The following is a 17,261-nucleotide window of genomic DNA, read 5'->3' as shown; positions in this document are numbered from 1 at the left end:
AGGAAGGAGGGGAATGGGACCACGTGTGCAGGAGGCTCCTCAGCACTAGCCTCAGATCAGCGTGAGCCACGGTCCCTTTCATGTTGGCTCAGGAAGGAGGGGAATGGGACCGCATGTGCAGGAGGCTCCTCAACGCTAGCCTCAGATCAGCGCAAGCCGCGGTGCCATTTTCCTCCTTCCTTAGCCAACATGAAGGGGATCGCAGCTCATGCTGATCTGAGGCTAGCGCTGAGGAGCCTCCTGCACAGCATGGCTCTTCTCCGCAGCACAGCGGAAGGAATTGCTGTCCCCGCCACCGTGATCCTGGGATATTTTGCTTGCACGCTTGCAAAGATCAAAGTTGTCACAGTCCTCCCTTCATGATGATCATTTGATGACGTCAGTGCCTCACCAGCCATAAACCTCACTGCATGTCACTGGTTCGTACCTATTCGGGAGAACCAGTTGTTAACTTTCTAAGCAGTTCATTTTGTTTTTTTCCCCACTTTACAGGGCTAATCCTGTAAGGAAGACAGGAAGGAAACATTCTGGTGGTGTTTCTAGCCTAATCTTTATTGCCCTGCTTACAGAAACTGCCTCTCCGGTTAACCCCTATTATATTGTAACAGCTAAGGTGAAGCGTCCATTGACATGAGTGACATTGAGTAGGCCACACCCACCCAGTCACATGACCACCTAGCCATGCCTACCCAGCTGGTCATTAGGGCACAGAACTGGTTGTTAAATTATTTGAATCCCACCACTGGTTGTATGTAAGACTGTTGCAATTTACCTTAGCAAGTTGCCCATCAAGGCTGTTCCTCAAGGCCTTTTCAACATTTCCAGAAGCTAACTGAAGGCACTAAAAGATGCCTTGTGCACAGAGGTCTCAAACTTAATGCAATGTGAAGAAGCAGTATAATATTTTCAGATGTAGAGAAAGACTGTATGGCTTTGCAGTCTTCTTTTATGTGAATCACTGTTAAAGTACTGCACTGAAACTTCACAGTTCAACATACAAGTTGCAGGTTCACGTTAAATAAGCAAAAGCTGGCCAAAATGAACACACAAGTTTTCATTTCAGTAGGAGAATTCTGAGCATTGTTTAGTTGAGTGTCATCTAAAAAAACATTTTTTTCATGAAGGACATTTAATGACAGGTGTTGGGTTGACTTCATGACAAAATTGGGCATATTGATAAAAAAGATGTATGTACTTTCATACCCTAAAAGCAGAGAGATATACATGTAATCTTTGGTTAACTACAGTAATTAGGACCTGTAAGCCTGTTGCTAAGCAACATAGTTGTAAAGCATAATGTCAAATGACATGTTGACATACAATGGGAGTTTAGGCAGTTCCAAATGCCTTGCCAAAAGTTTGTTAGACGTGATATCATGTGATTTATGCTGGCTTCCTCTTTGGTTTTGCCTGTAGAAAGCCAGCAGTGAAGATTGCAAATGGTAATTATGTCAGGGGATGCTAGATGCCTATATCAATTCAGAAATGGTCATAAGCTCCCTCCTTCAGTATTGTCATAGCTTCACTCATGGAATAAGTGATCATTAAATAAAGCAGCAGTTTTGTTTATCCTGCATTTATTTATCAATTCAATTAGACAATTTTTTTCTAATTATTTTCTTGAAATGAAGGGTATGCAGATGGAATTTTAAGATTTGATAGTGAGGTTGTTCTCTACCACAAAAGCAATATCCCAGAATCTTCTTGCTGTGTTTTGGTATTTTACCAGATTCACATCATCTTTAGAAGAGTATGAAGCTGATTAATTTGGCTTTTTAAAAAACCAAATGTTAGTCCTAAATAAATTGATACAGACCCCAGATTGTCTGATTGAATTGGACATTGAATGAGGAAAAAAGCCTTCCAGCTCCTGAAAACGGAGACACTGGAATTGGAAATCCAGAAGTTACTCATCGAAATGAATGGCTAACAACAACAACACTTTTAAATAATAATAAAGCTTTTCAGAATTATATCCTAGCAATATACCCCTGCATGACTTCAGCTGTGATTGCTTTATAATATTCTATTCTGAAGTTGAGGTAGGTTATCTTTCCCAGTTTGGAAGGACACCTTGATTTATAGCTTCTGCATGAGCAGCATATGAAAGCTATGCCCCAGTGTATGTCTGGTGTACCAATTGTAGCTTTTCCTGGATCAGGACACTATAAAGTTATACTATTATTCAGTCCTCAGGGTTTCATCCAAGTTGAAATTCCCAGGAGATCATAGGGCATCTGCAGTAATTTGTTTGTTTGTTTTCTTATTCTTGAATTGAGAGCGTGTATCTTGGTATAAAAAGCACTGCCCCCAAAGTCTACCATTCTATTGTATCTTGGCAAAAGGCCAATCGGTGCTCCTGATTGAACACATTATAACACTGGTTAGTCCAGGATAGTAGTTAATGGAGTTTCTATCATCCTCCCTCCCCCCACTCTTTGTCACCTATCAGCAGAAAAATAAATTGCCTGAAAAGCATCTACCAATAGTGCTAAAGATTTTTTTTTTAAAAAAACCCTAGATAGTATTCTGATTGTGGATGAAGCAATAGGGGAACACTTGCTTCATGACATGTTCAAAAGAGTGATTAGACAAAGGAATCCAAGTTGCCTTCATCTCTTAATGTACATTCATGAACATTCATTCAGTCTAGAGAAAACATAGGAAGGATGCAGGAAGCATTATTACTAATTTACATTCTGGTATGTGCATGCATTTGGATTGGCTGTGCTTACCACAGTAGCCATTTTATGAATAGTCCAATGCCATAGTAGCCATTTTAGAACAATGGTCATACAATATATTCAACATTCCAAACATGTCCCATAAAGATAATATAACCTCCTAGCACTGGTTTCAATAATTTTATTCCTATTTTAAATGTTTCTTTCCTTTTTTTCTTTTTTCTCTGCCCCACATCCCCACGTAATTTTAATAATTATCTGAAAGATATTTTGGGTTTGGCAGGTGCAACATGCCACATAAAGTGAGGAAGGTTGCATCAGGTTATTCTCAGCTTTAGCTGAAGTTCCTACTCTCCCTATTCTGTCAGTTTAACATCTTCTCAATTTGTTCTCTATAACTCTTGATGGATTGTCAGTTCTTTGTAGGTTCTTTGAATGATTTCCTGGCTTTTGCTTTGTTTCTTGTTTTAATCTAATTGATGGGCCAATACAGATATTGCAGAATGACATGACATGATAATATTATTGAATGATGAAAAAAAAAGCTTCATTTCCAGGGCAGAAACTACAATGCAAGTATTAGGGTGAAAATGGTGAGATAGCTAGCAAATAATTCTTGACAGACCTGCCTCTAGTATAAAACTATTACTATGAATGAGATAAGATGTAGAAAATAAACTGGCAATTTAAATGTATTTCTCTTTCTTGGAGCCTGCTTTTCTCTAGCTTTTTAATGGCTATGAATATATTTGACCAGAAATTGCTAACACAAAGGGTTAAAGTATAATTCTTATGGTGGGTCATTTTCATTCCAGATATGAATTAAAATCATATGCACTAATCTGAAAAAAAAATATTTTTGGTTTTCAGTAAAAGAGATTAATTTTAAAAGCCTCCTTGATTAAGTTCTTAAATTGTTGTCATATTAATAATTGATTAGCAGTGGTTAATTAAGTTGTTTTTTCCACAAATTTACACATTTGATTATTGATAAAATATTAAATACAATTTTGCAGCACATCATTGTCTATAACCATTATAAACTTTAACCACTATAATCTTTATAAAAAACCTGAATATTTAGTAATTTAGTTGGCCTAAAACTAAGCAAAAAATATTTTTAAGGAATACCTGAGAACATTAAACATTTTTTATTTTACCTTTCTTTCAGAAAAAAAACAGAATGATATAAAACTTTACTTATTTCTTTTGAACTACTTTATAAAAGTAAAGTAAAATAAAATAAAACTTCTGAAATAAAAAAAACAGTGATGTCTACAAAGATGTTTACATGTACATTATAGTGACAGTATGCTATAATATTTGAAATAAGTATAGTTTAATCTCAGCTATGGATTCCACTTTCATGTTTCCCTGAAAATAAGACAGCGTCTTATTTTCTTTTGACCCCCCCCCGAAATAGCAGTTGGCCGTATTTTTGGGGAGGTCTTATTATTTTTGAGGGGCAGGAGGTGGCGAGCGTGGTCACCTCTTGGCTGCTGCTTGTGTTGCAATATTTTCAGGAGGGCTTATTTTCAGGGGAGGGCTTATTTTAGCACATCCCCTCCAAAACTCGATTGGACTTATTATCCGGGGAGGTCTTATTTTTGTGGAAGCAGGGTATAATCAAGTATCATGACAAAATAGATCCCATACCCATACATAAATGTGAGATCATTTTTTTCTTGTATTAAAAATGATATATTTTAAGCTATTTTTATCTTTTGTTATTCTTTGATTTCTCTCAGACAAACAGTCATACTTTTGATAATTTGACATTCCCTCAATTGCTGTCCTATTTGCCTAACTGACAAACAACTGGCATTTCCAGTATCTTGAATAAGAAGCCAAATCACTGCTGTGAAATTAATTCTTTAAAAATTGTGTTGCGAAAAATAAACATAAAAAATTCTTGAACGCTAGTATATATTATCTTTTTGCATTTATAGTCATTCATAAAAAAATCCGGATCTCTTTATTTCTGCACTTAAGGTGGAAATTAATACTATTTCATTTGTAGTTTTGTGTGCTTTTTTTAGTTTAGAACAAAAACTAAAACGACACAGGTTGAGAAGGGGTTATTGAAGTGTGCAAGAGGTGCTGCTTGGGTTGGGAAAGGCATGCAGGAGGTGGCATGGGGTCAAGTAGGCTATGTGGAGGGACTTGTGGAGTGGGTGACACAGGCTGAGAGTGCACATGGGGGGTTCATTGTCTGTCTGAGGGTTCATTCTCTATCTGGATTGGGAAGGGTGGCGGGAGTGGGGGCGGGGGGTCTTTCCTCCTTGTTCCCCCTTCCCTTCCTTTCCCTTCTTTCCCTTGCCAGCAAGTAAATAAGTGTTTGCTATGGATGGAGGAGGGGAAAAGGGATTGCAAGACTGGAAGTTCTGAACTTAAGAAGCTTCTTGGATGAGAAGTGAAATATTTTCAAAGGTAAAATACCCCAAGAAAGTCCAGTTACCTTTTGGAAAAAAGCACCTTTGAGACAACCACACCCTGGATGATTGAGAATCTCCATAGACATTCAGCCTGCCAATTGCTGATAAAGCAAAATTCTTTCTTTCATTTCCAAAAGAAATATAATACTATACATTAATGGGTTACAGTTGAACTATCAAGTTTATATTTTAAAGATAAAAAAATAAAACATTTGAAAGGTCATTTACAACTGTCTGTTGTCTCTGACTTACATTGATAGGCTCTTGAACTGCCAGATGATTGGATAAATAGAGAATAAACATTCAAATTGTGTTAGTTGGAAATGTGTGGTCTTATTGTAAGGATGTTAAAAAGATTCTAGGAAGAAGCAAGAGAATAGCTGCAAAGACTCTTGATAGGAGTTTAGAAGCAGTTTCAGGATAGCTTTTTGGCAGCAAAAGAGGTCTCCAGGAAAGACAACTGCTATCTTTTATTTTATTTTTTTTCCATGTCCTGATGAAAGTTTCACAGAATGCTGTAGTAAGTCTGAGGAAGAAAATAGGATTCAAAATGTCAAAGGTCAATTTGAATAAGAATGGAGCTGTGTTCTATCTGATATCCTTCCGAAAGAAAAGAAAATATTTGAAGTTCTCCTCTGGATTTTGATTTCTTTTATGAAACTAAAAACAGCTAACTAGAGTGAAAGAAAATTAGCATATATACTTTGCTTATGTTCATTAAGACTGTTAAGGATATGACCACTGAAATATCATAGCTTATTAATGACATTTAATTTTAAATAAAATTACAATTTATTCATCTTAAATAATTATTCATTTCTATTTATCCCATGTGTAAAAAACCACTATTGTAGCATTGATGGTATATTCAATTATACCAGCTTTTATTAGTGTTACGATGTCAGCAGTAGAATTTAAATTAGTGTGAATTTAAATAACAGGTTAAGGAAGACATGTTTAAATGTATGGATTTTGTATGCTGTCTTAACTTCACAAAAATAAATTTGGGATGTGAACCTAATGTAAAATAAATAAATAGCCAACCAAATACTTTAGAGTTTGGTAAAGATTGTTGAAGTAAAAAAAATCCATTGATAGGTTGGACATTCATCATATTATCTCTTGGTTGAAGGTCTTAAGTGAATGAATGAAGTCACTGTTTTTTACTGTTTGATGGTGGAAACAGGTTTGGGTGATCTGTTTGCATAGCTTTCTTTTCTCTTGTCATTTCTTCTGCTTCTTAGACTCTGAAATGTTGCATGGTCAGAATAGCTCAAAGGAATCTTCTAGGATTAAGGAAATGGATATACACCACTTTCTGGATAAGCTTTGGGAATTTCAGGAAATGTCCAGGAATTGGGCGGGGGAATCTCATTGAGGAGAAGAAATTTTATTCAAAAACATTATAGTGTTGTCATAATACAGTAGAGCATAAGCTTGTCACTAAAAATGTTTCAGATTCAAGCCCTAGTATCTTCTCCAGGGCTGAAACAAATATGCTTATAGAAAATTCCCATAGTCTCATAAATCTATTCTCAGTAAAGTGTCAAAATGTATTTTGCAAAAAATTAATATGAAATTAATTGTGATTATTATCTAATATTACATATAGCAGAAGCAAAAAGATATCATGATCTGATAATCATCTTAATTTCCTTTGGGGAAGGTTATGTGTTTAACTGGCCCAGTTCACATCATACAAATTAGTTGTTGTTTGGACCTTTGTAGACTTTTTCTAAGGGTGTGATGCGTCCTGGTACTGAGCCTCCTATGTCTCATCTATGTAGGGTAAGCACATGTTTGCATCTCTGTATTGATGATCTTGCTGGCCTATGATTGATTGGTAGCTGTGATTAATTATGGCCGAAACTGATTGTTACCTATTTAGATAACCCCCCTATATGTCTGGTAGGACTGTATGAATATGACCTGTAGATTCTCTAATAGGACACTTTTGAAGGTATCCTCACTTCTTGCATTGATCTAGTCCAGTGGTGGGCAACCTTTTTTTTCAACTGAGCCAAATCTCGCCAAAACCACGATTGAAATTTATTTTGAGAGCCACATTTTTAAAACCGAAAATACATAGGATGGTACACTGTTTTTAGTTTCAATAAACTCTGGCATTTGAAGCACACAAGTCTTAAAGCTGTCAAGTTACAAGATCCTTGCACCCCTAACCCTTTAGAAAAAAAACCCAGGGGTCTTCAAACCTGACAGCTTTAAGACTTGTGGACTTCAACTCCCAGAATTCCTCCTCCAGTCATATTGGCTCAGGAACTCTGGCATTGAAGTGTGCAAGTCTTAAACCTGTCAAGTTGCAAGACCCTTGCACCCCTAACCCTTTAGAAAAAAACCCCCAGGGGTCTTCAAACCTGACAGCTTGAAGACTTGTGGGCTTCAACTCCCAGAATTCTGAGAATTGAAGTCCACCAAGGACATCAATCATATTAGCCCAGGGATCTGCAAAATTGGCTCTTAAGACTGGTGGACTTCAACTCCCAGAATTCTGAGAATTGAAGTCCACCAGTCTTAAAACAGCCAACTTTGCAGACCCCTGTGTTAGCCCAAAGCCTGGTGCTGGGCCTTGCTCCCCCATTGGTGGAGCCCCAAGAAGCGAGGAGGGAGAAAAAGAGACGGAGGCCAAGGAGCTTCCCCCCCCAGCAAAAATCTAACCGGGGAGCCGGGCAGTAGCAAATTAGCCAATCATGCGAGGAAAGCAAGGTCTGACCGGGTGGGCAGCGAAACTCCAGGGCTCTCTGTTCTAATTCCCCGTGAAAACTGTTGCCTCTGAAGCGTTTGCTCTACTGTTTGAACCTTTAAGCGCCCCTTTCCCTTTTTTCTTTTCGACCCACGCGGCGTGATCGGCTAATTTGCTACTGCCCGCCCGGCTCCCCGGTTAGATTTTTGCTGGGAGGAGGCGGGGGGGAAGCTCCTTAGCCTCCGTTTCTTTTTCTGCCTCCTCGCTTCTCGTCCCTGCCCGACTTCAGGATCCTCCCTAATCATTGTGGGTCGAAAAGAAAAAAGGGAAAGGGGCGCTTAAAGGTTCAAACAGTAGAGCAAACGCTTCAGAGGTAACAGTTTTCACGGGGAATTGGAACAGAGAGCCCTGGAGTTTCGCTGCCCACCCGGTCAGACCTCGCTTTCACTGTTCCCTCTAAGCTGCGCGCCTGCGCGCCCGCGCATATAACAAGAAAACACCGCGCACAAGTTTCAAACTGCGCGCAGTGTTTTTTAACGTCTTAAAACATTACTGAAAATATCCCCCCTCCCCTCTCTCTGCACCAAACTCTCTCCTCCATCTGGTGATTGGTCAAATCAAGGAAGACTCTACCCGGAGACCGATGACGTTGCAGAAGGGAGAATTCTCATTGGTCCTCTGGGGCTTCATTGGTTCCTGGGAAAATGCGATTTGCTGGTTGTAGCCTGCATTTCCCTGCACATCCGGGGCTTCTCAGGCATTGCGTCTGAAGCCCCGTTCTGGGCTAGGCAGCCGTTCTGAGATCCCTTCGCTTTGCAGAGGGGGAAGCAGCGGGGAACTGGACTGCCTGAGCCAAAGTGGTCCACAGGATCTTGAGACTTGGTTTTTGAGCAGTACCATTCCACTCTTTCCTTTTCCCTTTCTGTCCTTCTTCTATCCTCCTTTGCTTTTCCTTTTCCTTTCCTTTATCTTCTCCTTTCCTTTCTCTTTTGCTTTCCTTTCTCCTTTCCTTTCCTTTTTCCTTTCTTTCTTTTCCACTTCCCTTCCTTTCTCCATACCCAAGTATTATGTATGTTCACTTTCTTGAGTTACCTATGAAGTAATAAAGGTGGGATAAAAATCTAATAAATAAACTCAAGTCCCATTCCTTTCATCCTGTGATTTCTACTTCTCATGAATTGGGGCAAAAGTTTGAGGATGGATTGGTGCAGAGGCCAAATAAATGGTATCTTGTTTTTGATAATTGCAAATTGACAGCTCTCTTTAATGATGGAAGCAGAATCCTCATCTGTCTGGACTTTTTTTTTCAGAGCCCTTTTGATGTTGCTAGCCTAAGTCAGCTAATGTTAGGGCTTTCTGCTAGCTTTTTTTTGTATGCAGGATAACTGAGGAAGTGCTAATGAATCAGTACTGAGTGACTTGCACAGCAGATTGCTGCCAGAAAACCAGAACTTTTTTGTGTTTTTCTATAATATCATGTTTTTCCTGTAGTTTTTGGAAGTGAACTAATCGGGTTAGTCTGCTCACTACATAGTGATTATTCTTTCTTCTGATTTCCTGAAGTAAAGCTCAAGAACACGTCTTCATATTGCTCAGATAAGACACTCACTTCTGAAAGCCGTTCTGCAATCTATCACCCTGCTTGATTTTTTTTTGTTTCTTAAAGATAAATGCAACTAGACAGAGATGCTACTGTTTGTGTTAATTTCACTATGTAATTAGCTAATTCACTAATTTCACTTTTTCCTTTCCTTTCTTTTTTCATTTCCTTTCTCTTTTCCTTTCCTTTCTTCTTTCCAATTTCCTTTCCTTTTTCCTTTCTTCTCTTTTCTTTTCTTTTTCTTCTTTCCCAATTCCTTTCCCTCTCCCTCCCTTCCCTTCCCTCCTTCCTGGGGGTCTGAGGGAGAGGGAGGGGACCCTTTACCTCCTTGCCCCCCCTCCCCAACATCTGCTCTGATGGCAATTATGGCTAAAAAAATTCAGGTGCTCAGGCATGAAAATGTGCCACTCAAACACTATACTTTTCCGCACACACTGAAAAAAAATTAGAGGGAACATTGCTCGCTTTCCTCGCATGATTGGCTAATTTGCTACTGCCTGGCTCCCCGGTTAGATTTTTGCTGGGAGGGGGCGGGGGGGAAGCTCCTTAGCCTCAGTTTCTTTTTCTGCCTCCTCGCTTCTCGTCCCCGCCCGACTTCAGGATCCTCCCTAATCATTGTGGGTCGAAAAGAAAAAAGGGAAAGGGGCGCTTGTTTTGAAGTGCCCGAGAGGAGGGAGGGGAGCGGGCGCCCGGCACACAGAAGAGCCGCATTAAAATGTGTAAAGAGCCACATGTGGCTCGCGAGCCGCGGCTTGCCGACCACTGATCTAGTCAATCCATCAATGCAGATTGCTCTATAGACTGCTAACTATTACCAGTTGTCAATCACCATTTTTTCTTATTATGAAATTATTTTAGCAATGTGCATTCATCTTAGTATCCTATCAACATTACTATTTATTTTGTAACAGAAAATATAGACATATCTCTGATCTTTTCTTAATTTAATATAACAGAGCAAATTTTAGATTAATAGATAATACTGATTTTTTTAACAACTACAATTGTTTTATCTTACAGCTCTCGTTTGCAGCAACAACACCAGAGTTAGCAGATAAGAAAAAATATCCTTATTTCTTCCGGACAGTGCCATCCGATAATGCTGTGAACCCGGCAATTTTAAAGTTGCTCAAGCATTATAAATGGAAAAGAGTAGGAACTTTGACCCAAGATATACGAAGATTTTCTGAGGTAAGAGCAGTTTAATATCTTCTCACTGAAGTTGGAGTTGTTGCAAAAATGGCATGTTCTTGATATAGAATGAAACTAAGAAACATTTCTAAAATAATTCATAATTAACTAATAACTGAACCAGCAGAAATTGCATACATTTTCCAAAGATCATTTCTGAAGCACATATTTTACCTTTGAAGCTTGTTACAAAGGTTTTTAATCTAACTCTTCTCAGTGATACTCTACTTTTTTGTCTGCTAAGAGATGTTTATTTGTTCAAAGAATTTAGATTGCAGGGAATCTTGGACACACAGATTCCTATCATTATAATATTATTTTGTTAAATTTAAGAATAAATATTAATGTTACTGATAGATTATCAGGTAAAATTTGTATCTTAGTACTTACTGTCCAGTTCTAAATATGGACTTTCCAAGGTCAAAGCTGAAACAAGAATAATCCAGCATGGCAAATACATAATTTGACAAACAACATTATTGATATAATTTATCTGATAGATTAAAGTAGCAATAGCAATAGTAAGACATATATCACTTCATAGTGCTTTACAGCCCTCTCTAAGCGGTTTACAGAGTCAGTGTATTGCCCTCAACAATCTGAGTCCTCATTTTACTGACCTTGGAAGGATGGAAGGTTTAGTCAGTCTTGAACTGGTGAGAATCAAACTGCTGAACTGCTGCCAGTCGGCAGTCAGGAGATATAGCCTGCAGTAGTGCACCAGTGGAATGCCTGGTGGAATGCTAGTGGAATATTTTTCCAGGTTTAAAATAAATAAGTAATCTAAAATGGAATAAATAAATAAAAATAATTGTTAAGTGGATGAAATAAGTTAAAACATTTAGAAGTAACACCTTATATAATATAAATGACTAATTTGTCATTTATACAATCACATCTAAATCTCACTCATTTCATAATGCACTGGAAATCTAATAAATTGAACTAGGCTAATTTAGAGTGTATTTTTAAAATATAAAACAATTTCCTCTGCCACAGCACCTGTTGATCTGCTAATTAAGTTCTGGTTCTGATTAAATTCCTATTTACCTTTCAGTTTATATATCAGACTACAGGCTTATCATGTAGAATTTTTGTATTAATATATTGTCATTTAGCCTCATTATTGTGTGCCAAGAATGAATATTATTAATATTCAATTGGATCCAATAATTACTGGAGTATATTTCATGTGGTCAATATATGAACAAAGACTGCTATTATTTGGAAATCTTAAAAGAAATAGAGATGCACACACTGGTCAAAATTAAATATGCTGGATAATATTTCTTAAACTGCATGTGATCCAATTAATCTGTATAAAGGAAGAGGAATATTTATACCTCAGAACTTCTGCCATCATGTGTCACTGCATCTTTTAGAATTTCTACCATAGCATACTCTTCATAGCTAAAAATGAGGTAGTTTGATAAACTTTCCTACATTATATCCTGTCACTTTTACTTTAGAATCTCCAGCCTACATTCTACGTTTTATTCTGTGTTCTATAAATAGCCTATGTTCTATTTTTTTCAGCATAGTCTCTCTTCTGCAATTTTTCACATCCTGAGAGAAATAAACAAATGCTCAGGTGTTACCAATTGTAATGAACAGTAATCCCACTTGCCAAGGTCTAAACAATTCTTTTTTAATTTGCTTAAATATCACACTGCTTGGGCTGCATTGGAATGAACTGAATTGTGGATGTACAGGTGAAACTCGAAAAATTAGAATATCGTGCAAAAGTTCATTCATTTCAGTAATGCAACTTAAAAGGTGAAACTAATATATGAGATAGACTCATATAATGCAAAGCAAGATAGTTCAAGCTGCGATTTGTCATAATTGTGATGATTATGGCTTACAGCTCATGAAAACCCCAAATCCACAATCTCAGAAAATTAGAATATTGTGAAAAGGTGCAATATTCTAGGCTCAAAGTGTCCCACTCTAATCAGCTAATTAAGCCATAACACCTGCAAAGGGTTCCTGACCCTTTAAATGGTCTCTCAGTCTGGTTCAGTAGGACTCACAATTATGGGAAAGACTGCTGACCTGACAGTTGTGCAGAAAACCATCATTGACACCCTCCATAAGGAGGGAAAGCCTCAAAAGGTAATTGCAAAAGAAGCTGGATGTTCCCAAAGTGCTGTATCAAAGCGCATTAATAGAAAGTTGTGTGGAAGGGAAAAGTGTGGAAGAAAAAGGTGCACAAGCAGCAAGGATGACCGCAGCCTGGAGAGGATTGTCAGGAAAAGGTCATTCAAAACTGTTGGGGACTTTCACAAGGAGTGGACTGAGGCTGGAGTCAGTGCATCAAGAGCTACCACACACAGACGGATCCTGAACATGGGCTTCAAATGTCGTATTCCTCTTGTAAAGCCGGTCCTGAACAACAAACAACATCAGAAGCGTCTTACCTGGGCTAAAGAAAAACAGACCTGGTCTGTTGCTCAGTGGGCCAAAGTCCTCTTTCTGATGAGAGCAACTTTTGCATCTCATTTGGAAACCAAGGACCCAGAATATGGAGGAATAATGGAGAGGCACACACTGCAAGATGCTTGAAGTCCAGTGTGAAGTTTCCACGGTCTGCGTTGATTTGGGGAGCCATGTCATCTGCTGATGTTGGCCCACTGTGCTTCATTAGTCCAGCGTCAATGCATCCATCTACCAGGAGCTACCAGACGAGCTTTATGGCGATGCTGACTTCATTTTCCTGCAGGACCTGGCACCTGCCCATATTGCCAAAAGCACCAAAACCTGGTTCAATGACCGTGGGATTACTGTGCTTGATTGGTCAGCAAACTCGCCTGACCTGAACCCTATAGAGAATCTATGAGGCATTGCAAAGAGAAAGATGAGAGACATGAGACTGTACAGTGCAGAAGAGCTGAAGGCCGCTATTGAAGCATCCTGGTCTTCCATAACACCTCAGCAGGGCCACAGGCTGATAGCTTCCATGCCACGCCGCATTGAGGCAGTAATTGCTGCAAAAGGGGCCCAAACCAAGTACTGAGTACATATGCATGCATATAGTTTTCAGAGGTCCGATATTGTTCTATGTACAATCCTTGTTTTATTGATTGCATGTAATATTCTAATTTTCTGAGGTTGAGGATTTGGGGTTTTCATGAGCTGTAAGCTATAATCATCACAATTATGACAAATCACGGCTTGAACTATCTTGCTTTGCATTATATGAGTCTATCTCATATATTAGTTTCACTTTTGAAGTTGCATTACTGAAATAAATGAACTTTTGCATGATATTCTAATTTTTTGAGTTTCACCTGAACTTGTTGAATTGTATCTTTCTATGATTCCTGAGTTGGAAGAATTTTCCTCTCATTTCCTTATGTATACTGTTGGTGCAAGTGTGAAGCTGAACATATTAGTGCAAGGTAGTTTTATCTTTTGATTGTGTGTTGGTGTATGCGATTTTTGAAAGATTGAAACTGTAGAAATTAATTTAAATACCTTTTTTTCTACTAACTACCCATCAATTATAATTTTGGCCAAAACATTCAGCTTAGGTGTATATTTTTGTTGAAAATTGATATACTTAACAAGACATATACATAAATATAAATAAGGAACATAAGACTCTTTATTCAAGCAGGTTAATAATGGAGAATAATTTACTTTAAGATAATGCTCTTTGCAGAATGATACTTACATTCTCTTGCTACAAATAGTTAAAGATATATGACCAACTTATATTGGGATGGCTCCTCCAGTCAAATGCAGGGGAGGAAAAAAATAGTTCAAAGAGAGATGCCTATATTCCTGACAGCAGCCCTTCTAAAATACATCCACCCAAAATATATATCTCAAACATTATCTACTATTAGTCTATTATATCCTACCATATACTAGCTGCCCAGATACACTCAGCATGTCAGCTGAGGCAAAAACATTTTAGACCACTGCTACATCACATTAAAATATGCTTATCAATCTTTGAAAGAGCAGCTTTGGGTCACTGATCATTGTTTAGTTCATCTTTCACCTGTTTATTGACAGAAACTTAAAGCTGCAAAACCTGTGGTCAAAACAGTGATGTCTTGGACTGAGGAGGTAAAGTTTGAGTTACAGGCCTGCCTTGAAGCTGCTTTAGCAGACTTGGATGAACTCACTGTTATTGTGACATCATATGTTAATTGTTGTGAGGATATGTGTGTTCTGACCGATAGTTTGTGCATATACAGTAATAATAAACCTTGGTTCACAGCTAAGCTCAAGCAACTATGTTGTGTCAAAGAGGAAGCCTACAGAAATACAGACAGGGTGCTATACAATCATACCAGGAATATATTAACAAGGGAGAAGATATTGACAGAATATATTAAAAGAAACTAACCAAGGAGGGAAGCACCTAGAACTAAGGAGAAATTTCCTAATGTTGAGAGCAATCAACCAATGGAATAGTTTGCCTTCAGAAGTTGTGGATGCTTCATCACTGGAGGTTTTCAAAAATTGACTGGACAATAATTTGTCTGAAATGGTATAGAGTTTCCTGCTCGAGCAAGGGGTTGAACTAGAAGACTTCTGAGGTCCCTTCCTATTATGTCTAGTGATCAGGGCAGCAAAGAGAAGCTACTCTGAAAAGCTGAGGAATCAGTTCTCAGCAAATGAACCAGCAAATGTGTGGGAAAGCCTGAAGAATGTCACTAGCTACAGCAGATCTCTTTCCCTTACTAAAGAGAATCAGCAACTGGCAGATGAACTGAATATGTTCTACTGTAGACTTGAGAGGAGATCACAGTCAATTATTGCTGCCTTCCGCATCTCAGATACATCAACAATAGCCAAATCTCCTACACCTATCTCCATCCCTTTGGGTTGCCCCTCCATCGGTGATCCCAGAAAAATGTGTGAGGTCTATTTCATAGACAAAACATCAGAAAAGCACCAGCCCCAGGCATGTCTTTGCTTATTATTGCTTATTCCTGTATGCAATATATGATTTGAGTATTAAATAGCAGAGGGAACAAAGGCCAATCCATATTGCTTCATTTGTTTGGCTATGTATCTTTGATTATGTTTGCAAAGATATTTACAAAGTTTAGTCAGGTAAGGGTCTTTCTATGGAAGGTAATTGGCCTTCTTATGCACCCCCAAGGGTTTAATTTGAAGATTGTGGAAAAGATCCTGAGTCTCACTGAAGGCCTCACTGAAGCTGCACAAATGTTATTCCCAGTTATGAGATGTGTGAAGAAAGACGATGAGACTTGATTTAGAACCCAAACTGATTGCAGCACAGCCAGAAACTAGAAATAGGTTCAGAAAGCAAAGCAAAACAAAACAAGAAAACAACTCATCTTAATTTACTGGCAACAAGTTTCTTAGTAAAACTGTCTTTTTGTTTGTAGTTCATGTTATGCAATAGATCTTTTGCTGTAAAGACTGGGCTCGTGTAATACAGTATTTTGTTTAACTATGATTTGCTGAATGGCACATGCCATATTTTTCTGTTATTTTATTCTACGATTTTTATCTCTTTTTACTTTTGTTGAGTAAAGTTATATTTTATTTTTTTAGTGTATTAGCTGTTGTGGTTAATTTTTAGAGCAGAGGTCAGTTATGCAATTTTTATAATTAATATTATTAAGATTTTGATTTTGTTGTAGCAATTCAGTAAGGTAGTCAGCAACTTTGTTTTAAGTGCAAGCTCAGCAAACAAAAGTATTCATTCAACAGTACTCATTCGTGGAATGCCTTTGCAACTAGTCCTCGGCTTATGACAACAACTGTGCCCAAAACTTCCATTGCTAAGCAAGATAGCTGTTAAGTAAGTTTTGCCTCAGTTTACGACCTTGCTTGTAACAGTTGTTAAATGAATCACTGCCCTTGTTAAATTAGTAACAGGGTTGTTAAGTGAATCTGGCTTCCCTAGTGACATTGCTTGTCAGAAGGTAACAAAAAATGATCACATGACCCAGGGACACTGGCGCCTTTATAAATACAGGCCACTTGCCAAGCATCCATCCGATTTTGCTAGCATGACCATGGGGATGCGTAAGTATTAAAAACAGTCACATGTCACTTTTTTTCAGTGCCGTTATAACTTTGAATGCCCACTAAATGAATGGTTGTTAAGTTGAGAACTAGGTGTACAGTACATTTGGTGAGAAAGATAATAAACTCTTCTATATCCAATTTCCGGCACCCCAACTGTGGCAATCAGAGCACCTCAAGATCATACCAGCAAAACTCAGTTCCCAAAATAAAATCTAAACTTTCAAGAAAATAAGGGTGGAAATAGGAGTACAATGTTTCAAGGTATAAACCCCTGGGAAAAAAGTCAAAATTATACCTTCAAAATTTAGCAGCAGAATTTTCAGATAAAACCTATGCAAATATGGTGAAAAGGGTAGTGCAAGGTCTTTGGAAGATGACACACATCAATTTCTTTCCTTAGCATTCTCCTGCATGGTTAAAAAAAAACTGGGCCAAAATACTTGAGCCTCATCCCACCTGGACTTCTCTGATTGCACTAATCAAGAAGCTACATTTCAGCCTTCAAACTAAAAACCCTGTTCCTAAATATAAAGGCCATTTTCTTGTTTCAACAGATGGTGGTTATTGGATTGTTTTTGAGATCATAGATGCTGAATATTGTATTTGTGTACAGGGGACCAGCCTAGGAT

At 38.1% G+C, this 17,261-nt stretch overlaps 1 protein-coding gene across 1 annotated transcript in view; it reads left to right on the top strand.

Annotated features, from left to right (window-relative positions):
• Positions 1–17,261, top strand: part of GABBR2 (gamma-aminobutyric acid type B receptor subunit 2) — a 379,869-nt gene that overhangs the window by 80,536 nt on the left and 282,072 nt on the right. The window contains exon 3 of the mRNA XM_081953377.1: positions 10,441–10,611. Within this exon, the coding sequence (XP_081809503.1) occupies positions 10,441–10,611 (171 nt within the window). The remainder of the gene's footprint in view (positions 1–10,440; positions 10,612–17,261) is intronic.

The sequence above is a fragment of the Natrix helvetica genome, assembly GCF_964273705.1.
Source record: "Natrix helvetica genome assembly, chromosome: 4".
Lineage (NCBI taxonomy): Eukaryota > Metazoa > Chordata > Lepidosauria > Squamata > Natricidae > Natrix > Natrix helvetica.
The sequence above is the reverse complement of the archived record's forward strand: the minus strand, read 5'-3'. Positions and strand labels throughout refer to the sequence as shown.